The 27,006-nt window shown below is 40.8% G+C and overlaps 1 protein-coding gene across 3 annotated transcripts in view; it reads left to right on the top strand.

Annotated features, from left to right (window-relative positions):
* The first annotated feature begins 3,911 nt into the window (after positions 1–3,911).
* Positions 3,912–27,006, top strand: part of synj1 (synaptojanin 1) — a 120,195-nt gene continuing 97,100 nt past the window's right edge. For 2 of the 3 annotated variants that reach the window (XM_048603167.1, XM_020515613.2), the window contains exons 1-3: positions 3,913–4,049; positions 4,625–4,767; positions 24,743–24,829. In XM_048603167.1, the coding sequence (XP_048459124.1) occupies positions 4,638–4,767; positions 24,743–24,829 (217 nt within the window). In that variant the 5' untranslated portion in view covers positions 3,913–4,049; positions 4,625–4,637. Of the gene's footprint in view, positions 4,050–4,624; positions 4,768–24,742; positions 24,830–27,006 lie in introns of all 3 variants that reach the window. The other variant, XM_020515612.2, reaches the window with a different exon arrangement.

Below are 27,006 nucleotides of genomic sequence, written 5' to 3'. Positions count from 1 at the left end.
AAGCTATGTCATATCATTCTAAATGGTGGATCACAAGGATGTGCTATGAAAGAGTTGAAACCCTATATCTCAAAATATCTGGATTTGAGCATAGAAGCTGCGTGGTGGTGCTGCATCCAGTCCAGAAATCAATACTCCAAGAATTGTACAATGGCCACCCAGGAATATTTAAAATTAAAATGAAAAGGAGCTACGTTCAATGGCCTAGCATAGACACAGATATTGAAAACCTGATCAAGAGGTGTAAAATTTGTCAGGAAAACCTGAAGGCCCCATCAGCAGCCTCTCTGCATCCAAGGGAATGGCTAGGGAGACCTTGGGTGGGAGGACATGCAGATTTTGTAGGGTCATTTATGGGCCGCTCATTCTTAATCCTTATCGAAACCCATTCAAAATGGATTGACATGCACTAAATGGCCTCTACTACCTCTTACAACACCTTGGAAAAGCTCCACCAATCCTTTAGAATGCATTGTATACCTGAGGTCCTTGTAACACACAGTGGGACCCCACTTACCAGCAGGAGGTTTCAGATCTTTATAAGGACAAACAGAGAAAGGCACATTTGCACAGCACCCTACTACTCAACCTCAAACAACAGTCTGGCTGAGTGGGCAGTCCAAGATTCAAAAATAGCGTGAGAAAGCAAATTACAGCTTCTTTGGAAAACAAAGCTTGCACATTTCCTCTTCTACTATAGGATAACGCTGCATATGACGGTGGGAGTAGTCTGGCAGAACTATTGATGACCTTCAGACTAGGTTTAGCCTGATTTTCCCAAACTTGGGGGGCAAGATTGAATCAAAACAAGAAGCTCAAAAATAAAAGGATCATGATGGGCATAGGCCAGACAGAGATGCTAAACTGGGAGACACGGTCCAAGTAAGGAATTTCAGTCACAGCCCACCATGGATTCTCAGAGTAATCCTTAAAGAAATGGCACCAGTATCATATGTGGTTAAGGTCTTCGTGGGCAAAGCTAAGGGTGGAGGCATTTATCTCTTGGTGGTCAGACATGATGACCCACGCAAGTTACTGCTCCCTGGACCTAGAATATGTAATGGTGAAAGTGCCTTCCCTACTCCCTGCAGTGAAAATTTACTTCTGCAATCCTGACAGTTTATATCCCACCCCATATGCAAGTGAAGAGTGCACCTGATTGAAATATACACCCCTACAAGTAACCTTGATTGGAATAGTCTGCAGCCTTGTTTATCGTAAGAACTTCAACAATGTCATTCCTCTCCCACCACAAATAGCCTAGATCATTTCTACACAAATATCACAGAGGCCTACCATTCCACTCCCCATCCACATTTTGGTAAATTGGACCATAAGGCTGTGTTCCTTCTCCTAGTTTACAAGCAGAAACTGAAGTGTGAGAATTCAGTGCAGAAAGTCATACAAAACTGGTCTGATCTAATGAATGAACGCCTACCTGATTGCTTGGAGTCAGTGGACTGCTCCATATTCAAGAACTCATTGGCCAACCTAAATGAGTATGCCACTACCATCACAGGCTTCATTAATAAGTATGCAGAGGACTGTGTGCCACAGAATTTAACCCTAGTGTTCCCCAACCAGACACCATGGATGAACTGGAAGTTCCACTCCCTACTGAAGTCCAGGTCTAAGGTGTTCAAGTCAGATGAACCTGACCTATACAGAAAATCTGTATGCAAATCCATCAAAGTTGCCAAGAGGTGATGCCAGACTAGAGTCCCAGACTAGCCACATGATCACGACGTGGACTGTGGCAAATCTTGCACTGCCAAATATAAGTTAGATGGGTTCTTGTAATTGTTTGATGGTTCAGTCATAAACAACAAGGATTGATAAGTCTCCTGGCCCTGATGGTAAGGATTGATAAGTCTCCTGGCCCTGATGGAATGCATCCCATGGTACTAAAAGAGATGGCGGGAGAAACAGCAGGTGCACTGGCACTAATTTTCCAAAATTCGCTGGACTCTGGGGCAGTCCCAGCAGATTGGAAAACAGCAAATGTGACGCCACTGTTTAAAAAGGGAAGTAGACAAAAGATGGGGAATTATAGACCAGTTAGCTTAATGTCTATAGTGGGGAAGATGCTGGAGTCTATTATCAAGGAAGAAATAGCAAGGCATCTTGATAGAAATTGTACCGTTGGGCAGACGCAGCATGGGTTCATGAAGGGCAGGTCATGCTTGACAAATCTTTTGGAATTCTATGAAGACATTACGAGCGAGGTGGACAATGGGGACCCAGTGGATGTGGTGTACCTAGACTTCCAAAAGGCCTTTGACAAGGTGCCGCACAAGAGGCTACTGCATAAGATAAGGATGCATGGCATTAAGGGTAAAGTATTAGCATGGATAGAGGATTGGTTGACTAACAGGAAGCAAAGAGTGGGGATAAATGAGTGCTATTCTAGCTGGCAGTCAGTGACTAGTGGTGTGCCTCAGGGATCGGTGTTGGGACCGCAATTATTTACAATTTATATAGATGACTTGGAGCTGGGGACCACGTGTAGAGTGTCAAAGTTTGCAGATGACACTAAGATGAGTGGCAAAGCAAAGTGTGCAGAGGACTGTGAAACTTTGCAGAGGAACGTAGATCCATTGAGTGAGTGGGCAAAGGTCTGGCAGATGGAATACAATGTAAATAAATGTGAAGTCATACATTTTGGTAGGAGTAATAGTAAAAAGGATTATTACTTGAATGGTAAAAAGTTGCAGCATGCTGCTATGCAGAGGGACCTGGGTGTCCTTGTGCATGAATCACAGAAGGTAGGTCTGCAGGTACAACAAGTAATTAGGAAGGCAAATGGAATTTTGTCCTTCACTGCTAAAGGGATTGAAATAAAAATCAGAGAGGTTATGTTGCAGCTGTACAAGGTGCTGGTGAGGCCACACCTAGAGTACTGTGTGCAGTTTTGGTCTCCTTACTTGAGAAAGGATGTACTGGCACTGGAGGGGGTGCAAAGGAGGTTCACTAGGTTGATTCTGGAGTTGAGGGGGTTGGCTTATGAGGAGAGACTGAGTAGATTGGGATTATATTCATTGGAATTCAGAAGATTGAGGGGGGATCTTATAGAAACATATAAAATTATAAGGGAATAGATAAGATAGAATGTTTCCACTGGCAGGTGAAGCTAGGACAAGAGGGCATAGCCTCAAGATTAGAGGGAGCAGATTTAGGACTGAACTGAGAAGGAATTTCTTCACCCAGAGGGTTGTTAATCTATGGAATTCCTTGCCCAGTGAAGTAGTTGACGCTACTTCAGTAAACGCTTTTAAAACAAGGGTAGATTTTTTTTGAACAATAAAGGAATTAAGGGATACAGTGAGAACGTGGGTAAGTGGATCTGAGTCCACGAAAAGATCAGCCATGATCTTATTGAATGGCGGAGCAGGCTTGAAGGGCCAGACGGCCTACTCCTGCTCCTAGTTCTTGTGTTCTTGTGAAGCTGAGGATTATCAAATCAACCCTGATCCCATTGAACGGCAGAGCAGACTCGATGGGCCGAAGGGTCTAGTTCTGCTCCCAGTCTTGTGGTCTAAGGTTCAAGTGAATTCTGATAGAAGGTCAACAACCTAAAACGCTAGCTCTCTTTCTCATCTGGATAATTGCTGCTCTGTTAAGATCACCAGCATCGAGACAGAATTTGGATTTTGAAATGAGCTTTGAAAACAAAAGGATGCCCCTTCGTGGCACGCAAAAACAAAAGAAATTGCCATCTTCCACGTCTCTGAATAATAGGAAGTGAAGCAGTATGAAGAGTCACGCTAACTGGGGTTCCCTCCTCATTGTCAGTTTCACTGCCAGGGGACACAATGTAACTGGTTTGCCACAAGCAGTCACCAGCTGATACGGCGCCCGTCACCGGATGTGACGTCACAGAGAGGAGGCGGGACCACCGCGGTGATTGACTGCCGGATTGGTTTCCAAGGAAGTGCCGTCAGGTGGTGGAGAAAGAGTGGACGGTTAGGAGCCGCTGCTTCAACATCGCAGCCGCTGGGAGAGGAGTTGAGGGAAGGGCCGAACTGCCAGTTGCGGCGTTGAAGTTGCAGGTTTGTGTTTCGATAATGAGCCGTTTAAATGCTGGAAGCAGCCAGCCAGCGAAATAAGGAAAGAGAGGGGAAAAGAGCCCTCCCCAGCGGCTGGAGCTCCTCACCGCCGGAAATTATCTGCTCTGCTTCACAGCGGTTGCTCGGCCGTGCCCTGTCGGTCTCTCCCTCTCCCTCGACCTGACAGGCCGAAGACCGCAAGAGCAATCGAGGGAAGCTCTTTAAGCCGCCCACCCCACTCCCCCAGGATTTGGTTTGTTGGATTTTATCTGCTGACAGTTACCCCTTCGAAAGCATTTTTTATTAATCGCATTGACAGCAGTCATTTGTCCTCCTGCTTCAAGATTATTGATTGTGTTTAAAACAAATCTTTTAATATTTAATGTGCCACATTTTAATGGGGCGAGAGGACAAGACGTGACCCGTTTCAAAATCACCTTTTCCTTTGCGAAATAAGAGCTTAGAACGCTGTTTAAATAAATGAAGACTTGACCTTAGCTGAGATGTGGTGTAACACTGTGCGTGGGTCATTGTCAGTCAGATCCGATAAATGAGCTGCGTCTTATCTCCTCCGGCAGGGTATTAAAGAAGATGGCATTCAGTAAAGGATATCGTATCTATCACAAACTGGATCCACCACCCAGTCCTTACAGCGTGATAGTAGAAACCCGAAACCGGGAGGATTGTCTACTGTTTGAATCTAGGGCTGTGGCTGTTCTCAGTAAGTAAAAGATGCGGCTTTCTTCGATTTCTGGTGATTTCAAACTTTAGTGAATGATTGATACCCAAGAAACAGATTTCACCAATATCTTGATAACTGGTCACTTCCTGGTAACTACTATTGAGATTAACAACATTTAAGTCGTCATCTGGAACTTCATGAGCCTAACTTTATAATTACTAAAGATGCCTTTGTCTGCCTAAACATCAGTAGGTTGATTAATAATTAATCAATTCGTTCAGATCATGCAGCCTGTGTCTTCCTCATGTGCAGACAGTAAAAGTGGAGCTGGAAAGCACAGCAGGTTAGACAGCATCCAAGGAGACAGAAAGTCAATGTTTCGGCCCAAAACGTTGACTTTCCTGCTCCTCGTGCTGTCTGACCTGCTGTGCTTTTCTAGTGCCACATTTATTGACTCTAGCTTCCAGCATCTGCAGTCTTACCGTCTCTTCCTTATGTATAGTTTTCTTGCTGTTAATAGGCAAATTGCTGAAACTATAAAATAAGTTATACTTCAGACATGACTTTTAATGCAGATCTCTCCACACATGAAAGAATAATATTGTCTGCATTACAGAATTTGAAAACTGCTGAAGCTTTTCACCTTATGTTCTAAGGAGGATCGGTGTGGATTTAATGGACCAAATGACCTGTTTCCACACTGTAGGGATTCTATGATTCAAATACCATAAATAACTTGTTTCACATAGAACAAAACAGAACTGAAACTGACTGACTAAGTCCGACACTTTAGTCTTGAGTTGGATGGAAGTGCAGGGAAATGGATGACTGTGACGGAAATGGAATGGATTCAAGTGAAATTTAAACCAACTGATCCCATAGTCAGCATATCTTGAACGGCACTGCAGCAGCAAAGAGCAATCAACTCATCTCCGTGACTCCCTTGTCCGCTCCACACTCCCCTCCAGCTCCACCACACCCGGCACTTTTCCCTGCAACCGCAGGAAGTGCTACACCTGCCCCCATACCTCCTCCCTAACCCCCATCCCAGGCCCCAAGAAGACTTTCCACATCAAGCAGATGTTCACCTGCACATCTGCCAATGTGGTATACTGCATCCGCTGTACCCGGTGTGGCTTCCTCTACATCGGGGAACCAAGCGGAGGCTCGGGGACCGCTTTGCAGAGCACCTATGCTCGGTTTGCAATAAACAACTGCACCTCCCAGTCGCGAACCATTTCAACTCCCCCTCCCATTCCTCAGACGACATGCCCATTCTGGGCCTCCTGCAGTGCCACAACAATGCCACCGGAAGGTTGCAGGAACAGCAACTCATATTCCGCTTGGGAACCCTGCAGCCCAATGGTATCAATGTGGATTTCACAAGCTTCAAAATCTCCCCTCCCCCTACCGCATCCCAAAACCAGTCCAGCTCGTCCCCGCCTCCCTAACCTGTTCTTCCTCCCACCTATTCCCCCCCCCCCCCCCCAAACCCCCCCCCCCCCCCTACCGACTAACCTCATCCTGCCCCCTTGACCTGTCCGTCCTCCCTGGACTGACCTATCCCCTCCCTAACTCCCCACCTACACTCACCTTTACTGGCCCCATCCCCGCCTCTTCGACCTGTTTGTTTCCTCTCCTCTATCCATCTTCTATCCGCCTCCCCCTCTCTCCCTATTTATTTCAGAACCCCCTTCCCCTCCGCCTTTTCTGATGAAGGGTCTAGGCCCGAAATGTCAGCCTTTCTGCTCCTATGATGCTGCTTGGCCTGCTGTGTTCATCCAGCCCTGCACCTTGTTGTCTCGGATTCTCCAGCATCTGCAGATCCTACTATCTCTCATTCCTGATTCAGCCTGGATGTGGTAGAGTAATAGAAATGAGATTTGTAACTGGGTAGTCAGAGATGTTAGAATGGTGTTTCGTTTATGCAATGTGGTCTTCCAGTTAATGTCTGTTCATAATGTAACTTGAGATAAAGCAAGGTGAGGAATATCTTGAGCATAGTATAGTTGTTGTACAAACAAGGTTTTTATTTAAGCGTTGCACTGGTGTCAGCATTACGTAGAGTATTTCCACTTAAATGTGCAAATTTTAATCATTTTTTTAAAAAGTTTGAAGTGATTTGTTTTGGCTCAAATAATGAGGAAATGCAATTTGCACTAAAAGATACAACTTTAAGAGGGCTGCAGGAATAGCAGACTTTGATGTATAGGTACTCAAATCCATTATATATGCAGGATAAGTTGATAAGTCTGTTTAAAAAGGCAGACAGGGTCCTCAGCTTTGTAATCAGATGCCTGGAGCACAGGACTAAAGTAGCTATGCTAAATCCTTAATATGAAATGCTCAGTTGGCGGCAGCTGAAGTATTATGGCCCATCTTAGGCATCAAAATCCGGGAAGGATATTAAAGGTTTGTGGAGGAAGTTTACTAGAATGGGGTACTAGATGAAAGTCTTCAGTGGAGTGGTGACCCTGGAGAAGTAGCCAGTTCTCCTGATAGCAGGTGCAACTAAGCAGAGGTTTTAATTGAGGTGTAAATATCTTGAGTTTTGATAAAATAGGTAAAGAGGAATAGTTTCTAGTGGCAGAAGAGTCGGTAATCAAGGAACGTAGTTATAAAGAGATTGGTGAAAGAGACGGAGGTTACATGTAGGGACAAATTGTTATTATGCTGCAAATTATGATCACTATTTGAAAATATAGGGAGTAATTAATAACTTTCACATGGGAATTGAATGAATGCTTGGTAAGGAAACATTTGCTGGACAATGAGGAATATTGTTTAAAAAAAGTACTACTAATTGAATAGTTCTTTCAAGAGCTGCCCCATACATGGTGGGCCAAATATCTTGCACTAGTATCATTGAGTATTTTTGAAGTATATTTTGGCTTGAATTGAAACTGTGGTGAACCAGATGGTGATGTCTAGAAAAATAATCACTTCTCTCTGGTTATTGCTGGTGCTCACTGTGCCATTGTTTCTACCTGAAGCAAAATGTGGCTTTGTCTAAGCATAGTTAATCTGAGAGCTTGTGTGGTTTTGAATTCTAGCTATTGATGTTCATGCTAATGTGCAAATGTTTTTGACTTGGAAACATTTTACTATGCAGCAGGTTCTTGCTATCCTCCTCCACAGAGTAATGAAGCAGGTGGATTGGCCATTCATGGCAGTTCTGGATTTTTGACGTCCTGCTCTCCTCCAGAGTCAGATGTCTCAATCTTATTTCTACAGAAGGCTTGTAGTAATGCAGCTGAATTACTAGAGTGAGGAGAACAAATGCCAAGATTCATTTTATTTTTCATACCTCATATCTTTTTACTGGAACTGTGAAAATTTGGAGAGATTTATCATCTTCAGTTCTGAAGCTAGTTAGTTACAAAAGAAAGAGACATTTGTGATAGCATTGAATGTTTTAGGGAGGATTTTGTTTGCCTTATCAAGGATTGAATGTACATTATGCTGACACTGGTACAAAGTTAAATGTTTACTGTTCTTTTTGTACAGTCCTTCTGTGTGCAGAAGTTTAATGTACAATAAGATCAATGATTTTTAAAATGTATATAATGTTTGAAAAGAATGTAGACATTGAATATAGTTGGCTGAAACATTTGATAGTATAGAAGCATATTTCACCTCTAGCAAATTCACTGTTCTGCTTGTAAGTTAGCATTTCTTTTGGTAATGACAGATACCTATGAGCTTTGTGTTTATACTTACTTTGACTTTTAAGATCACTTTAACAAGAATATAGCCATTCACAATGGCCCTTGACATTTTTTATTTAACAACAATGTACTAACGTGGATTATTGTGCTCAATGCCAAAGTTGTACATATTCCACAATTCTCAGAATTATAATTCCACTTTTCAAATCCCAGGTATAAAAGAGATTTGTAATATTATTTAAAAATAATAGTATTATCCTTGTAAACCCCATCCCTCTTCCCCATTATTATCGACATCCTGAAGATTACCATTGATCAAGAATTAAACTACTTCAGCCACATAAATAGGCTACAAAAGCAGGTCAGAGGCTTGAAATTCTATAGCAAGTAACTCTCAACTTGACTGCTTTAAAGCCTGTTTAACATCTGCAAGGCACGTCTTGAGCAAGACAATATTCTTCACTTGCCTGGAAAAATATAGTTCCAACAACATTTGAAGCTTGGTGCCATCCAATGCAACGCTGTTTGACTGGCACCTTATCCAGCACTCTTAACATTCACTCTACCCATTGCTGATGCATAGGAGCAGCAGTATGTATCATGTACCAAGATGCATTATAGCAACTCTGAGGTTCTTTTAAAAGCTTGACTTGGAAATGTATTGTTCCTTCAGTGTTGCTGGGTTGAACACCTGGAACTACCTTCCTAAAGTACGGTGGGTGCGCCCACACCATATGGACTGTAGCAGTTCAAGAAGTCTGCTTCCCACTACCATCTCAAGGACAGTTAAGGATGAGCGACGAATGCTGGTACTGCCCATATCTTGTGAAAGAATAAAAATAGCTTGGAAATATAATAACATCTTAAAGTTTCCACAATTAATGTCAAAACTCAGGAATGCAACATGTGACTGTCCATCTGTCACATACCTTGCACTTATTTTTCTTTTAAAATGACTTTCTAATGCATGAGCTCTGTCTCAGAAATGAGAAATGCCTGCTGTTTGGTCGAATTTTTTTTTTTTTTTTTTGGGTATTGCTTTCAGAAATTTAAATATAATCAGGCATTCTGGGCTAGTTCAATTTGTAGAACTTAAATAATTGCAACTTGGCCGTCAGTCAGAATGGAAACCGAGTGCAGTGTTATGATTGATGCAGCAGCAAATGCAGGAGAGTCAAACCTGCTGCTGCATTCTCAGATTATGTGTCTCAAACACTGCTCTGGTTCTCCTGATCATAGATTCTCCTCTGTCTGCTCTTGGGTCTCCCCCCTCTCCTGGGAGGAGCAGAATGATTGGAGCTGAACTTCAGCATTTATTCTGGCTGCCGATGCTGCTGTAGAAAGCTTTTGACTGCCTTGTACCAATAGTTTTCGACTAACCAATGGACAACAAATCTGAGCTGAGGGCATACATAGCTCTGATTTCATACTATTACCTGCCTGTGACTGAGACTTGACTGAAATATGGCAGGATTGGCAGCTCTGCATTCCAGGTGATGGAATATTTTTCTCGTGTGTGTGTGTGAGAGAGAGAGAGTGTCACAATATTGATCAAGAATGCATTATAGCTATGAGGAAGGCTATTTTTGAATGATCATAAAATGAGACCAAATGGGTAGAAGTAAAAACACACAATAAGGCCAACCATACCATAGGTCTCCAACAATCAGGGTGAGCAGGAGAGGTGGTCAAATTCTCATAAATTTTGGAGAGGTCAAGAATAATATGGCAGTAAGGATTTTAGCTACCCAAATATTAACTGGGATAGTTCTAGTGTGCAAGGTAGGGATGGAACAATTCTTAAATTGCATTTTGGAGAACTTTTTTTCACCAGTACGTAGTCCAGCTAGCTAGGGACGGTTCAGGACCCAGCATTTGGAAATGAGCTCAGGCAGATGGTGGGTATATCAATTAGGGAGCATTTTGGTGATGGTAACCATCACAATCCTCAAACTAACTGAACTATAGAGAAGGATATGAATAGGCCAGGGGTAAAGTTTCTAAACTGGGGAAAGGCGAACTTTTATGAAGGCAAATATGATTAGCTCAAGTGTACTGAGAGCGTCTACTTGGTGATAAACTATGTCAGAAGGGTGAGGTATTCAAAAAGGAAGTGGAGAGAGTACAGAGAAAATATATTCCTGTAAAGACAAAGGATGAGAGCCCTGGATGTCAAGGGACATAAGTTTGCTTTACAAAAGAAAGAAGCTTCAGGCAGATAGAAGGTTCAATCTGGCAAGATCCCTCAACAGGATAGAAGGAGGAGAGAAGAAATCTTAAAGGAAATTTAGAGAAAGGAGTGCATGAGAAAGCATTGGTGGATAGAATAAAGAAACTCTGAAGGTTTTTTGAATATATAAAGAGCAAGAGAACAACCTAGAGAAACAAGGGGGCCCATTAATAACCATAGAGGTAATATGTGTGGATCCAAAGGGTGTGGGAACAGTCCTCCATGATTACTTTGCATTGGTCTTCACAGTAAGAAAGGATGTGTTGATGTGGACACCGAGGTGAAGAAATTTAACATGGAGAGAGGAGGTATGAGCAAGTATAGCAGCCTTAAAAGTTGATACATTACATCCAGACCTGCAGATTTATCCCAGGCTGTTGAAAAAGGCAAGGGAAGAGATTTTGGGTGCTCTGGCAGTAATTTTTAAAATATTTCTAGCACCTCACTTGTGGCCAATGTTATTTAAAAACAAAAAGGTGGAAGCGATCGACTAGCCAATTACAGACCTGTAAGTCTAACTTCTATGGTTGGAAAGTCACTAGAATTCTGTCGGACAGAGTATACCTGCTTTTGGAGAGGCACTGATTAATGAGGGCTAAATCAAAGAACAGTACAGCACGGGACAGACCATTTGGCCCACCTAGACTGCGCTAAAAATGATGCCTTTCTAAACCAAAAAATCTTTTGCCTCTATGCTGTTCGTATCCTTCTTTTCCCTGCCTATTCATATATCTGTCAAGGTGCCTCCTAAATGTTGCTATTGCATCTGCTTCCACTACCTCCTATTGAAAGACATTCTAAGTAGTTACCACCCTGTATTTTTTAAAAAAAAAACTTCTGCCTCACATCTCTTTCAGACTTTTCTCCTGTCACCTTAACCCCTGTCCCCTAATAATCGACATTTCTACCCTGGGGAGAAAGGTTCTCACTATCCATTCTATCCATACCCCTCATAATTTTGTAAATTTCTAACAGGTTGCCCAAGTTTGTCCAATCTCTCCTCATAATACCCTTCGAACCAGGCAGCATGCTGGTAAAATCAGGGATAGTCAGTAAGGATATGTTAAGGGAAGGTCATGTTCAATAAATTTGATCAGTCTTTTTTGAGGATTCATCAAGGTGTGTTGAAGGCAATGCATTTGATGTGATCTACATGGATGGTAGCAAAGCTTTTAATAAGGCTCCTCCAGGCAGATTGATTAACAAAGAGCCCATGGGATCCAGGTAAAGTGAACATTTGGATCTAAAATTTTCTGAGGGGCAGTAAGCAGAGGGTGATGGTAGAGGAATGTTTTTGTGACTGAAGGTTTGTTTCTAGTGTTCCACAGGGGTCAAGGCTAGGGTCCTTGTTGTTTGTGGTGTATGTTAAACATAAACCGTATCATCAAGACGTTTGTGGATGACATAAAATTGCTTTGGCAGTAAATAGTGGATAGGATACCAGGGCAGAGCAGTGGCAAATGGAATTCAACTCTGACAAGTCACAGATAATCCACTTGGGGGGAGGGGTGTTAATAAATCAGGGAATTACACTATTAATAGTAGGACCCTGGAAAGTACTGACGATCAGAGGGATATTGGTGTGCATGTCCACAGATCCCTGAAGCTAGCAGTGTAGGAGATAGTGGTTAAGAATGCCTGTGGGATACTTGACTGTAGTAGCTGAGCCATAGTATAAAATATTTTTTGCTTGAGATTGGTGAGCATCTAGACCTCACTGCCTGAAAGGGTGCTCAAGTCTGATACTCTTGTAACATTTAAACAGTAGTTGGGTATTTACTTAAATTGCCATAGCCTTCATGGCTTTGGGCCAAAATCTGGAGTATGGGATCAGATCTTTGACTGGTGTAAGCATGATTAACCCAATGGCCTCCTATGCTGTAAATGTGTATGCAAATCTTTTAAATGTAGATTTTTAATTCCTTTAATTGAATATCTTTCGAATCTTCACTTTCATGAATCCAGATAGCAGACAAAAATACTTTGAGGAAAGTTGGTATTCACATTTATTGATTGAGCACTTAATATTTGAAGAGTCTTTTTATGTCATTATTGAGAACAATCGCGCCCTTCAAATTTATCTGAATTCACTCTTAATACTGATGTCAGGCTATAGGTAATTTTGCCTGCTGTAGAAGTAAGTGGGAGGAAATGTCAAATATGTACTAACAGTTGATGTTTGTTGTGGTTACTTGCAAGCCAGACACTGAAGTTGAGATCTGACTACATAATATTGGCTGATATAGGATTGTAGTACTGAGGAGATGTTAGTCTAAGACATCTGATTCTCCCATTTGAAAAAGAACATAGTTTTCCTCGTGTGCAGACCATGTTATTCCCTCAATGTAAAAAGTAACTGGTAGTTCACCTCAAAGAATGCTGTTTTTTTTTCCCCCCACAAGTTATATGTTATATTTGTATTATAAAAATTTATTCCAATTTAATTTAGAATAGATTGGTTTTTCCAAGTATTACATAAAATTCCCCAGTAATACCCTCAAGGGAAATACATCTCAGGAAAGTTTATTAAAGTTATTCCTCATCAGTTGGAGTGATGCCCAGCTTCTCAAGAGTCCATTCAGGAAGATAGGCATAAGGAAAACACCAAAGAAATCCTGCCATATGTACCAGAAAATCCAGAAGCATGAGCAATCACTAAGAAACTTGGTTAGTTGTGGATAATTTTTAAAAATTCGTTTCTGGGATATGTGGCATGGCTAGGCCAGCATTTAAGTTTTAAGAGGGACAATTAAGAGTAAGCCACATTGTTGTAGATCTGGAATCAGATATAAGCCAGGCCAGATAAGGGCAATAGTGAGTGAGCAAGTCGCCATTAGACAGGCTGAATATTCCACATTTTATTGAATTCAAAATCCACCATCTTACACCGTGGGATTCGAACCCATTTTTCCAGAACACTGGCCTGAGTTCTGTTTTGGTAGTCCATTATGATTGTTACTACACCACCACCTTGCCATATGTGGCCGATTTGTCAGTATTGGGGCTCAGTTTGGACACAGCCTTTCAGTAACTGGGAGTCGTGAATGATCCTGATGTTATTGATGTAGTAAAGATGCTTAGTAATTGAAATAATTCTGGTTATGATCTGTTAGCATGCTGATAATTGCAGTAATTTGATTATTGAAGCAATTGACAGGTAATTCCTAAAACGCTGGAACAGTTAAGAAAAAGTAATTTTGATCCTGCACGTGTAAAAGAATGTTGATGATTTAAGGAATGAGATCCTGGTTGTGGATACAATGGGCACCAGACTATTAGCAAAATAGTATCTTTGTTAATGTAGCAATGGGACTCAGATAATATATTCTGGTTGTGTGTAATAGCAACCTGATTATTAGTGTATTAGGACTGTACTGTAATCCTTTTTGGTGCAATAGGATTAGAGTTAGGGTTGCACGTCCCTTTTTTCACAGCAGCAGCAATCTAATCTGAGCAGTCCATTAGGCCACATTCACCAACAAAAAAAAAGAGGATTTAAAGAAGCTTTGCAGCTGTCAGAAATCAGTTTGAGGGAAACCACAGTAGCCATTGCTGTCTTAATGCTCTGAATCCTAAAATATGAGTCATATAGCACGGAAACAGACCCGTCAATCCAATGAGTCCACACTGACCATGTTTCCTAACTAAATTAGTGCCACCTGCCTGTGCTTGGCCCATATCCCTCCATACCTTTGCTATTCATGAACTTATCTTTACAACCATACAAAACATGCTGTAAAAACTAATGGAATATTTGGCTTTATTGCTAGAGGGTTCAAATATTTGGAGGAGAATATTTTGCTGTGGCTATACAAAATTGTAGTTAGATCACATCTGAGTACTATGTGCTATTCTGTGTTCTGTAGCTTGGAGGGGCATATTGAGTCTGGAAAGACTGCAGTACAGATACCAGAATAGCACCAGGGCTCCAAAGGCTGTTTTATGAGGAGTGATTGCACAAATTAGGCTTGTATTCCTGTATACTAGAAGGTTAAGGGAGGACCTGATTAGGTTTTAAGGATTTTGAAAGGAATTAGTAGTATAGATGGAGAGAGAGATTCTTTCACTCATGGGAGAACCTAGAATACGGAGGCATAAATGAAAATGAGAACTAACCCATTAGGAGATGCATCTTTGTCACCCTTTCTCCCTTTGATTATATTTCTGTATCTGTCTTTCTTAATTTGTTTTATTTAGCTCCCTGGGATGTTAATTATGCTGGGGCCCATATCCAGCAAGATCCTATCAGGTTGTAGGAGCTGGGCATCGTCTCTCTGTCTCTCCTCTTGCAGCTAATCTCCTCATCTTGTGAACCCACCCGCCCCCGTCCCTGCCTTGGAATCACATAATTTGGGAAATGAAAGCAGAAACTACTGGAGAAACTCAGCAGGTCTAGTAGCATCTGTAGAGGGAAAACCTTAGTCCAATGAGAACTAGAAATTTGGGAAGTCCTATTTTAAATTCTTTCTAACGATTTTAAAATCTATGCTTGTTCGCCCATCTCTGTCTATTTTATCAACAGTGTAGACATGTCCACACAGGAAAAAGAAAGGCAGTGCCAAATCTTGAGCGCTCTAGTTATCTGGAAAAATACAGGACAAGATAAAGCAGAAACTGAAAGCTTACGACAGCACCCCCAAAAAATACTGCTGAACATTTGGCATGTAGAATGTATAGCAGTGAACAAAGAACAGGAAAGTAAACAGAATCTGAAAAAATATTGACATTTGAAATCAAGGAAAATCAAACATGTTTGATCAGGACATGAGAAACAAAAGGATAATTAAAGGTGGGCCTATCAAAAATATACAAGTTGACTTGTGCGTGAATGCAGATGATGTGATCTATATATAGACAACATAGTTGAAAACTGTTGAGGGTTTGTTGTGGGGGTGATGATAAGTTTGCGAATGATACAAAGATTGGCCAGGTGGTACCGATGAGGAAGAAGGCCTTGAGTTACAGGAGGATATAAATGGATTGGTCAGATGGGCAGATCAGTGGTAGATGCAATTTATAGTCATATAGCATGGAAACAGACCCTTCGGTCCAACTCTTCCAGGCTTCCTAAACTGAAGTATTCTATATGTCTACATTTGGTCTATATCCCTCTAAACGTTTCCTTTTCCTGTACCTGTTCAAATGATTTTAAATGTTTTAATTGTACCTCTACCACTTCTTCTAGCACCTTGTTCCATATATGTGCCACCCTCGGCGTGAAAAAGTTGCCCCTCAGGTCCCTTTAAATTTTACATCACTCACCTTAAACCTATGCTGTCTAGTTTTGGACTCCCCTACCCAGGGGAAAACACGTAGTCTATTCAGTTTATCTATGCCTCTTGAGATTTTATAAATCTCTACAAGGTCACCCCTTAGCTTCCTAATCTCCAGGGGTAAAATGTCCCAGTCTATCCTGCCCCTTCTTTATAACACAAATCCTACAGTCTCTGTAACATCATTGTAAATCTTTTAAATGTGAGTTGATGCACTTTTTGAAGAAATAAGGCAAGGGAGTACTCAATGAATGACCGGATACTAGGAATTTCAGAGGAGCATAAGAATCCTGGGGTTCTTGTCCCCACAAATCCCTGAAAGTGGTACGGCTCAGATTACAAGGGTAGTTAAGATATGAGACACTTGCCTTTATTAGTCATTGCAAAGATTATAAGAACAGGGATGTTATGTTGGAGCTGGACAGGACTTTGTTTAGGCCACAGCTGGAGTACAGTGTACAGTTCTGGTCTCTGCACTATAGAAAAGATGTGATTGTACTGGAGGGGGTGCAGAGGTGGTTCACCATAATGTTGCCTGGGATGCAGCACATTAGCTGTCAAAAGACATGAGGGACAATTTTTTTTTTTTTCTTTTTACGCAGTGGTTCATGTGTGGAATGAACTTCCAGAGAAAGTGGTGGATAAAGGGACAGTTACAATGCTTAAAAGACATTTAGATAAGCACATGAATAAGAAATGTTTGGAGGGATATGGGCCAAGCACAGGCAAGCAGGACTGGTTTAGTTTGGGACTGTGGTCAGCATGGACTGATTGGACTGAAGGGTCTGTTTCCATTCTGTATGACTGAGTCTGATAGGCTGGATGAGCTTGGGTTATCCTGGAGTACAGGAAGTTGATGGGGGACCCAACAGAGGTTATAAGATTGGGGGGCACTGACAGGTGGAGTAGAAAGCAGCTGTTCCTCTTAGCTCAAGACTCAATAACCAGGGGCCATGGGGCTCTTGTGGCACAGTGGTAATGTCCCTACGTCTGAGCCAGGAGGTCTGCTTCCAGATCATATTGATTAGAAAATGGCTAATTTTATAAATCTCTACAAGGTCACCCCTTGGCCTCCTAATCTCCAGGGGTAAAAAGTCCCAGTCTATCCTGCCCCTTCTTTATAACTCAAATCCTATAGTCTCTGTAACACAATGGACCAAAGGGCCTCATCTGTACTGTATGATTCTGTGATGATGAGGCTTAGCCTTGTCGCAGACATTCTAGTTAATGAGGAGGGTTGTGAAATATTAGATATGATAAATATGATGTGAGAAAAGTATTGGAGGGACTGACATCCTTAAAGGTGGTTAAATCATCAGGACTGGATTGTTTCCCAGGCTGTTAATGAAGTCAAGGAGGAAATAACAGATGCTTTGAGAATCAATTTCCAATCAACATTAGATATAGGTGAAGTACCAGAGTATTTGAGGTCGAAGAATGTTTTATCATTGTTTAAAAGGGTGAGAAGTTATAAGGCAAATAATTATAGGACTGTCAGTCTGTCTTCAATGATGGGCAAATAATTAAAATGAATTCTAAGACCGGATAGCATAGATGTGGATTAATCCGGGATAGTCAACATGGTTTTGTCAAGGGAGGTTTGTGTCTTACCAACTTAATTGAATTTTTTTAGGAAGTAACAATGAGGATTCATGAGGATAGTGTGGTGGATGTTGTCAACATGAATTTTAGCAAGGCGTTTGTCAAGATCTCATGCAGTAGACTGGTCAGAAGTAAAAGCTCATGGGATCGTTGTGGAATGTGGTGAGTTTGTCATTGTGCCAGTTTTGGATTGGAAACAAGGGACTGTAGTATGTGGATGTTTTAGCTAATGGGATGCAATGTTTAATGGAATTTTGCAGAGCTCAGATGCTGCCAGACTTGCTGAGTTTCTCCAACAATTTCTGTTTGTGTTTCGCTCTTTTTAAACCTGTTTGTTTGATCAAGCTTTTGGTCCTCCTAATCTCTTAACATCGTACTTTGTTTCATAATACATCTGTGAAATGACTGAGATGTTTCGTTGCATTATAGGTTTAACACGTGTACAAGTAGCTAATTTCTGTTCCACTTTTTAATTGCTAGATTTATTTGCAAAGTGATCTCCTTTATTGTTCTACACATAAATTGAAAAATACCTTCATTATCGAACGCTACTTTGTCAATCTACAAGCATTACCCTGATTTTCTGGTTGCTTGGCATTTTAAATCAGCACCTTACTAGCATGCTCACATTTCTTCATGCTGCAATTGTTGAGCAAACAGAAGCTCAAGGACCAGCACCTTTTCTTCCAGTTAGGCACTTTACAGCATGCTGGTCTCGACATTTGCTCAACAACTTCAGACAATGAGCTCTGTCATCACTTTTTTTTTTGCCATTGCCAGGTCTTAGAATTCATTTTAATTATTTGCCCATTATTGAAGACAAACTGACAGTCCTATAATTATTTGTCTTATAACTTCTCACCCTTTTAAACAATGGTAAAACATTCTTCGACCTCCAATACTCTGGTACTTCACCTATATCTAATGTTGATTGGAAAATGATTCTCGAAGCATCTGTTATTTCCTCCTTGACTTCATTAACAGCCTGGGAAACAATCCAGCCCTGATGATTTAACTACCTTTAAGGATGTCAGTCCCTCCAATACTTTTCTCACATCATATTTATCATATCTAATATTTCACAACCCTCCCGTTAACTAGAATGTCTGCGACAAGGCTAAGCCTCATCATCACAGAATCATACAGTACAGATTAGGCCCTTTTGTTTTTGTGTCTCTGCTTAAGAAAGGGAGACCTACCTTTTGCTCTGACACTAACACTTACTCCAGACCAATGCTTTGTTTTTTTTTGCTACAGCCATTACCACTCTTTCTCTCTCGTTCCATGACCATCTTTTCATTTAATCTCTCCTTGCCTTCTAACATAACCCTGACCTTGCTTTTTGGTGAAACAGAAAGTGCTGGAGAAATTCCGCAGATCTGATAGCATCTGTGGAGAGAGAACCAAAGTTATGTTTTGAGTAATGATGTTGAGCTGCCAGTGTTGGACTGGGCTGGACTAACAGGTTTACTTGAAATCACAAGCTTTCGAAGCGTAGACCCTTCGTCAGGTGAAGTGAGAGAGAAGCACACGGAATACAGAATTTAAGGGCAGAGAGATCAAACGACCATACAAGTAGTGTGAGTGGAGGTGATCTGAAGTGTTAGGCATTGAGTAAAGTGTCACCAGCTGAACAACAAGCGAAGGGATGACCTATAATCAGATTAAATGAGGCAGAGCGATAATTACAAAAAATTAAAAGTATGGTGGTGCTGGAGACAAACCAAATTACTGGAATAACATGATAAGCCTGAGGGTCTAGCTAAAATCCTAAGTAATCCAAAACTGTACAAACTAATTGAGGTAGAGAGATCATAACTATTTATTCAGGTGATGGTGACAAAACAGAACAGTAAGGAAAATTTTACAAATACAGAACAGTACTGGGGTCACATGTAGCGCAGCATGAACCCAAGATCATGGTTAAGGCCGTCTTCATTAGTACGGAACTTGGCCATCAATCCCTGCTTGGCGATTCTGCGTTGTTGTGTATCTCGGAGGACGCTTACCCAAAGATCGGAGGCTGAATGTCCTTGACCACTGAAGTGCTCCCCAACTGGGAGGAAACCTTCTTGCCTGGAAATTGTTGCACAGTGTCCATTAATCCGTTGTCGTAGCGTCTGTGTGGTCTCGCCAATATACTATGCCTCGGGGCATTCTTGCCTGCAGTGTATGAAATAGACAGCATTGTCTGAGTCACATGAGTATCTGCCATGTACGTGGCTGGTGGTACACCTGTGTGTAATGGTAGTATCCATATCGATGATCTAACATGTCTTGCAGAGGTTGCCATGGCAGGGTTGTGTGGTGTTGTGGTCGATCTTCTCCTGAAGACTGGGTAGTTTGCTGTGAGCAATGGTCTGTTTAAGGTTTGGCGGTTGTTTGAAGGCAAGATGTGGAGGTGTGGGGATGATTTTGGCAAGATGTTTGTCCTCATTGAAGGCTGCGAAGAACATGGTCTAGTCTCTTCACTCTAGGGACGTACTGGACAACAGAGGGTGTTTTATCAGCCATATCTGTGTCTGTCTTCTGAGGAAGTCATGATTTTGTGCTGTGGCACATTGGAACTTGTGATCGATAAGTATTTTTTGTAGTTATCTCTGCCTCATTTAATCGGATTATAGGTCATCCCTTCACTTGTTATTTAGCTGTTTGACACTTTACTCACACCATCTAACACTTTGAATCACCTGCAGGGACTTATTTGGTGCCGCACTCACACCATTTGTGTGGCCTTTTGATCTGTCTACTCTTGATCTCTCTCTGCCCATAAATTCTGTTCTGTGTGCTTCTCTCTCCCTTCACCTGATGAAGGGGCTACACTCTTAAAGCTTATGTTTTGAGTCAACTAAAGTTTTCAGGACGGTATGTTGTTCTTAAGCCACCCCCTCAACTAGCATAAAATTCATCACGTTTTTATCTCTCCTGTTCTGAAGAAGGGTCACTCAACCGAAACATTAACTCTGCTTTCTCTCCATAGATGCTGCTAGACCTGCTGAGTGTTTCACTTTGTCCAGAAAAAATAGCACCATGTGAGATGGGCTGGATGACCAAAAAAAAAAAAATTTCACTGAGCAAGTGATAAATCGTGAATATTAAAGCTGGAAGTGTTCAAATATTCAAGTTGTAATTCAGTAAATCTCCTACAGAAAATATATAATGGAATAATGTCAGTGAATAGTTTGAGGGCATTGTGAGTGTAATACACTCGGGAGAGAGAGGTGATTTTTTTTTTTTGACTGACGTTGGACTCCCAAAGCTGTCTGTCGTAGGGGATTTTCCTGCTGTCGTGCCTGGGCCTCTGGAAAAACTAATTGATGGAATTGCTGACGCATCAAGGCGATTAACACTATTCTGTCATGTGACTGCAAGTATAATAGAAGGCAAACAAGTTCGATCTTGTATTGTTCACTGCAGCAATTTCTGTATGTGGAAGGTGATTTGTGGAATATATTTTCAGGCATTGCTTTTAACCAGTATGGCAGTTAAAACAAAAAGGGTGGATATGATAGGAAACATAGGAACAGGAGTAAGCCATTCAACCTCTTGAGCTGTTACACCATTCAGTGAGATCATGGCTGATCTGAGGCCTAACTCCATGTACCTGCCTTTGACCCATATTCCTTAATACTTTTACCTAATAAACATTTATCTATCTCCCAGAGCTAAAATAAACAATTGATCCAGCAGCATTTAATGGTGAGGCAATGGCAATTGTATTCCATCATTAGATGAGTAACTCAGATGCCCAGTACTGTTCTAGGGATCTGGATTCAAATCCCATTTTGGCATATGGTAGAATTTAAATTCAATAAAAATCTGGACCTAGGAGACTAATGATGACCATGACCATTGTCGATTGTCAGAAATATCCCATCTGATTCAGTAAAGTTCTCTAGGGAAGGAAACGTCATCCTTACCTGGCCTGGCCGATGTTTGACTCCAGACCCACAACAATGTGATTGACTCTCAACTGACCTCTGAGCAATTAGGAATGGGCAATAATTGCTGGCCTTAAATTAATGATTTAAAAAAATATCCACTTTTGTTTATGGAAGAGAGTTCCAAGTGTCTACAGCCATGTAGAAATGCTGCTCAACATCTCCCTTGTGCAATATGACCTTAATTCTCAGATTATGCCCCTGAGTTCTAGAATCCCCAAACTGTGGAAAAGTTTATCTTTACTTATGCTGTCTTTTCTTGTTAATATCTTGAAGACTTCAATCAGACCACTCCTTAACCTTCTAAATTCCGGAGAGAACTTGCCTAATTAGCATAATCTCTTCTCATACCCGGACTTCAGGGATTAAGTTATCATTATACTCCCTCCAAGGCCAATATATCCTTCCTAGGGTGTGGTGCCCCAATTTGCTCCTCGTATTCTAAGTGGCATCTAACCAGTGTTTTGTTCAACTGTAGTATAACTTCTGCATCCTTGTATTCCAGTACTGTATCTATAAAGGCCACCATTTTTTTTTTGATTATTTTCTGTCTGTGACATTTAAAAAAATTCTCGTACTTAATCCTGAGTTTCTTTGGGCATCCACTGAATTTAACTTTATACTATCTAGAAAGTGCCCTGATCTATGTTTTTTTTGGTCCAAAATACTTCTCACTTGCCTATATTGAACTCCATTTGTCACAGACTTGCCCATTTAGTCTATCAATATCTCTTTGTAATATTATGCTCCGATTTACACTGTCTACAATGCCGCCTAACTTTGTGTCATCAAATTTTGATATGATTTTCTCTGCTATTATCCAATACATAACATATTAATGTGAATAAGTAAATAGTTAAGGCCCTAACAGTGATCCCTTTGAGACATCACTGGTCACATCCTGCCAATTTGAGCACGTACCAGTTATCCCTACTTTCTGTCACCTGCTACTCAACTAATTTCCAAGCCATGTCAGTAATTTGCACTCACTTTTTAAGATTGAGTCTCTTAAGTGCGACTTAATCACATGCCTTCTGGAAGTTCATACAAGCAACATCCATTAATATTTCTCTGTCCACTACTTCAGATATCACTTCCAAACAATTCAACGAGGTTTGTCAGGCATGACTTACTTGTCATCAATCTATGCAGGCTTTCTCCGATTAATGGAAATTTTTTTAAGGTGTTTGGTTACCCCATCTTGATTATTGACTCCAATAATTTCCTACCACAGGTTTTAGACTAATAGTCTATAATTCCCTGGTTTTCTTCTTTTGCCTTTCGTGCAATTTTCCAAACCAGAGGGATGACTCCTGTACCCAGAGAACTTTGTAGATACCCTAACTATAATCTTTCTATGTGCTCCCTTACCTCCTTTAACACTCTCGGATGGAAGCCACCAAGTCTCAGGGATGTGCCAATCTTTAATTCCATTAATTTCCTTATTACTGATGTTTTATTTGCATTAATTTTTTTCAGTCCCTGACCCCAGTCCACTGTTTAGTCTCTAAAGATTATCAGCATGCTGTCCTCCTTTTCTAATGAAAATACTGAGGTAAAGTAATTATTCACTATGTTTGCCATTTCCCCATGCTATTGGCAATATCTCCCCTTTCAGTCCTTAGTGGGCCAGCATTTGTCTTGACTATCTGCTTTCCCTTTGTGACTGTAAAATTTCTTCTCATTGATTTTGATGTCGCTGGCAAGTTTCCTCTCGTAATCCCTTTTAACAGCTCTTGTAAACTGCTTTGAGGCTCTTTCCTGGTCTTTGTAACCTTTGGGAGCAGGAGATGTGGGGGGCGAGGGCTACATTAAGTGGGAGCCGAAATCTTTCTGTCCTAAGGTCAGGCTGAGTTATTGGGATAAAATGGGCAGCAGGCCAGCAATGGAGCGGCTAACATAGTCAGAAAGCAGGAACTATTAATCATTAATTTACATACTTTGAAGGTATCATTTTAAAGAAAGCACGTTTTAAGTTAAATGTCTCAATCAGATGTCTGTGATGTTAATTGATGAAGTCATTGCCATGCTGAATTTCCTGCCAAATGGAAAAAGTAGTTTGGGTTCAGTTCAGAATCATGAGTTTTAGTTCTGAAATGCAATTTCATGTCAGCAGATTTCAGTGGATAGAAGATTTTAAGCTGTCAGAACTGAAGGGAGGTTTAGGCTATCAGGGTTGGAAAGAAGTCTCTAGGTCACCAAAACTGGAAAGATTACGTTAAAACAGAAATTGAAGAGTTAAGATGGGGGTGATACTGCATTAGGGTTGAGTATCTGTAAAGAATATTGTGGGGAATATGAATGAATCTTTCTTTTTTTTTGCTGATTTCAACAATCTTTCTAACCTGTCTCACGTAACTCCTTTCTTCTTTTATGTAATTAACTTGTGTTATTCTGTCTTGTGCAGACAAATAAAGCAACTTACTGATGTTGGATCTTTTAAGTTATTGCTTTATTATCTTCTCTTATCCTGTAACACATGGGTCCTGTGAAGTTGCTGTACAGTTTTGCATTTGCTGGAAGCTGTCTGAACGTTCATTCTTAATGTTTTCAAACGCAACCTGCTCTGAAAATGTCATTAGAGTTGAAAAGAGAACTGTTTCCCTTTCCACAGATGCTGCCAGACCTGCTGAGTTTCTCCAGTATTTTGTTTTTATTTCAGATCTCCAGCATTTTGCTTTATCCAATTGTTTCATGTTCATCCACAAATAATTAAATGTTTGCCCAGGTGCTGCAATGTATGGAGTCTGATCAGCCTGAACCAGTTTGTCAGGGAAAAAAAGACATGCTTGTTAGATTTGATTTGATGCAATGTTCAGTAATGCGGATTTTTAGAACGATAACTGAAATCTGTGACCAATAAACCAATATGCTGATAGAAAACTGCAGATTTTTCCTTTTGCCAAACATTTTCAGGAAAATTTAAAAGTAGCTTGCAGGCTCCAATAAGATTTGAAGCTGATTGAAGACTTTTGACGTGGAGTTACTTTTGTAATGTAAGAAATATGGCAGTCAACTTGCATTCAGTAAGGTTTCCCAACTAATAATAATAAAAATGACTGAATAATCTGCTTTTGTTCAAATTTATATTTAATGCAAACGTGTTGGAGATAAATGCTAAGGCTTATTCCTGAAATTTAAGTAGGGAGCCTTGAGGAACATAATTCCCTCCCAAAACTTGGATCCTGCCTTTGCTTGATAGCCTTTTTGTTGTGATAGATGAGAAATTGTGCGTATTAGAACTTAACATATTATTGGCATTTTTTACCCAACATTAAGACTTTGTTTTGTTTCATACAGCATCAGCAGAGAAAGAAGCCATCAAAAACACGTACACAAAGCTACTAGATGCATATGGCCTTCTTGGAATTTTGAGGTTGAATCTTGGTGAGCAAAGTTAGAAATATAATTGTGACTGATTTCAGTATTATTTTTATCTGTAATCTTTAACAGATTTGAAAATTGATTAAACCTATTTCTTGTCAATTATTTGTAGAATCTTTTTGTCTTTTAGTACTTTGCTGCATTTCATTGATGTATAACTACTTAATCTGAGGATTTGTGCTGTAATAATCAAATGCTAAGAGTTCTACTTTACTGTCAGTGCTTCTCGAGTGCCTTCAACGACTAAATTCCCTATTGATATAGTGCTGTTGTGAATGTTGGAATTTAAATTGAATGATTCAAAGCATAGTCTTTTCCAAAAAAAACTATCATCAAAACGTTTCATTTTTTCATAATTACTTTTGCAAAGGAGAAAAATAAACCTCCTTGCTGTGAGGCAGTATGCTTCCGCAGGCATTAGGCCAAGTATCTTAAAGTGGCTGCTGTTTGCACAGAGCTTGGATACTGGCAGGTTTTGTGGCATCACTGCAAGAATCATTCCATCCTCACTGAATTTTCCCTTGTATATTTTTAACATGGGTTACAAAATGGAAATCGGGAACTTTGGTTAATTTCTTTCTTTTTGTTATTTTGTGGCCTATCCATAATTGCCCTTAAGGAGCCTCTACCTTGAACTGCTGCAGTGCATCTGATATGAGTGATTTGCTAGGTCCCTTGAAAAGACAGTTTAGAGTTAGCCGCATCTGGAGTCTGTAGGCCAGGCATCTAAAAACACAAATTAGGAGTAGAAGCGAACCATTCAGTCTCAAGCCTCCTCTGTCATTCAGTAAGTTTTATGCCTGAACTGTTAGTGTTTTGCATTCCATGTTCCCATCTACCTTTGATAACTGTAGAATCTTGTTGGGCAAGGAAATCAATCTATCTCTGCCTTAAAAATATTTAACAACCCCCCCACCTTAAGGCAGAGTGTTCCAAATTCTCTCAAACCTCAGAAATAACTTCTCGTCTCTGTCCTAAAAGAGCAGCACCTAATTTTGTAACAGTGACCCCTGGTTCTGGCCTTTGATAGGGTTAGAGAAGTTACAAGTGGAAGCACTTCTTCCAAGTCTGTTATCAAGACAATTCAGGATCTTATAAACTTCAATTAACTCACCCCACCTTTCTCCTAATTTCAGTGGAAAGAAGCCCAGACCATGTAAAGTTGGGAGATTTCCCTACGTAAAGAGTACTTGTGAGCTAGATGGAGTTTAATAATAATTGATAGCTTCTTTCACCATTATTGATACTTGACTTGAATTCTATATTTCATTAATTGAGTTTGTATCCTCCCAGCTGACGTGGTTGTCTGCCGACTATTCACCTAGGCCTCTGGGCAAATTGTTCAGTGACAATACCACTGTGCTGCGATCTTACTCTTTAGTGCAGAGGAGCTGAAATTAACTACAGCATCTCTAACAAGAGCAAATCTAAACCAGTAGTATTCCCATTGCTGAATTACTCCACTATCAACATTCCACTGGGTACCATTGAGCAGAATTTGCTCTAGACCAGCCACATAAATACTATAGCGACAAAAGCGAGTAAGAGGCTAAGAATCCTGCAAAGTGTAACACGACACCTGATGTCCCCAAAGCCTGTCCATCATCTACAATGCATCAGTCAGGGCTGTGATAGAATATTCTCTACTTGCTGGATAAGAGCAGCCTCAACAACATTCAGGGCAAAGCAGCTTTCTTGATTGGCGCTACGTCCTCAAACATTCTCTTCCAACACCACAAATGCATTGTAGCAGCAAAATGTATCATCTAGAAGATGCACTGCATAAATTCACTAAGGTTGCTTGTACAGCACCTTCTAAAGCTCCAACCCCTGCCCTCCGGAAGGACAAGGCCAGCTGATGCACCACTTCTGCAAGGTCCCCTACAAGTCACTGTTTGTCATGACATAGAGTCATAGAGATATACAGCACAGGAACAAACCCTTCGGTCCAACTCCTCCATGCCAACCAGATATCCTAAATAAATCCAGTCCCATTTGCTAGCATTTGGCCCATATCCCTCTTAAACCCTTCCTATTCATATACTCATCCGAATGCCTTTTAAATGTTTTAATTATACCAGCCTCTACCACTTCTTATGGCCGCTCATTCCATACATACACTACCCTCTGCACGAAAAAGTTGTCCATTAGGTCCCTTTTAAATCTTTCCCCTATCACCT

The sequence above is a fragment of the Rhincodon typus genome, chromosome 11 (genome assembly GCF_021869965.1).
Source record: "Rhincodon typus isolate 14 chromosome 11, sRhiTyp1.1, whole genome shotgun sequence".
Classification (NCBI taxonomy): domain Eukaryota; kingdom Metazoa; phylum Chordata; class Chondrichthyes; order Orectolobiformes; family Rhincodontidae; genus Rhincodon; species Rhincodon typus.
The sequence above is the reverse complement of the archived record's forward strand: the minus strand, read 5'-3'. Positions and strand labels throughout refer to the sequence as shown.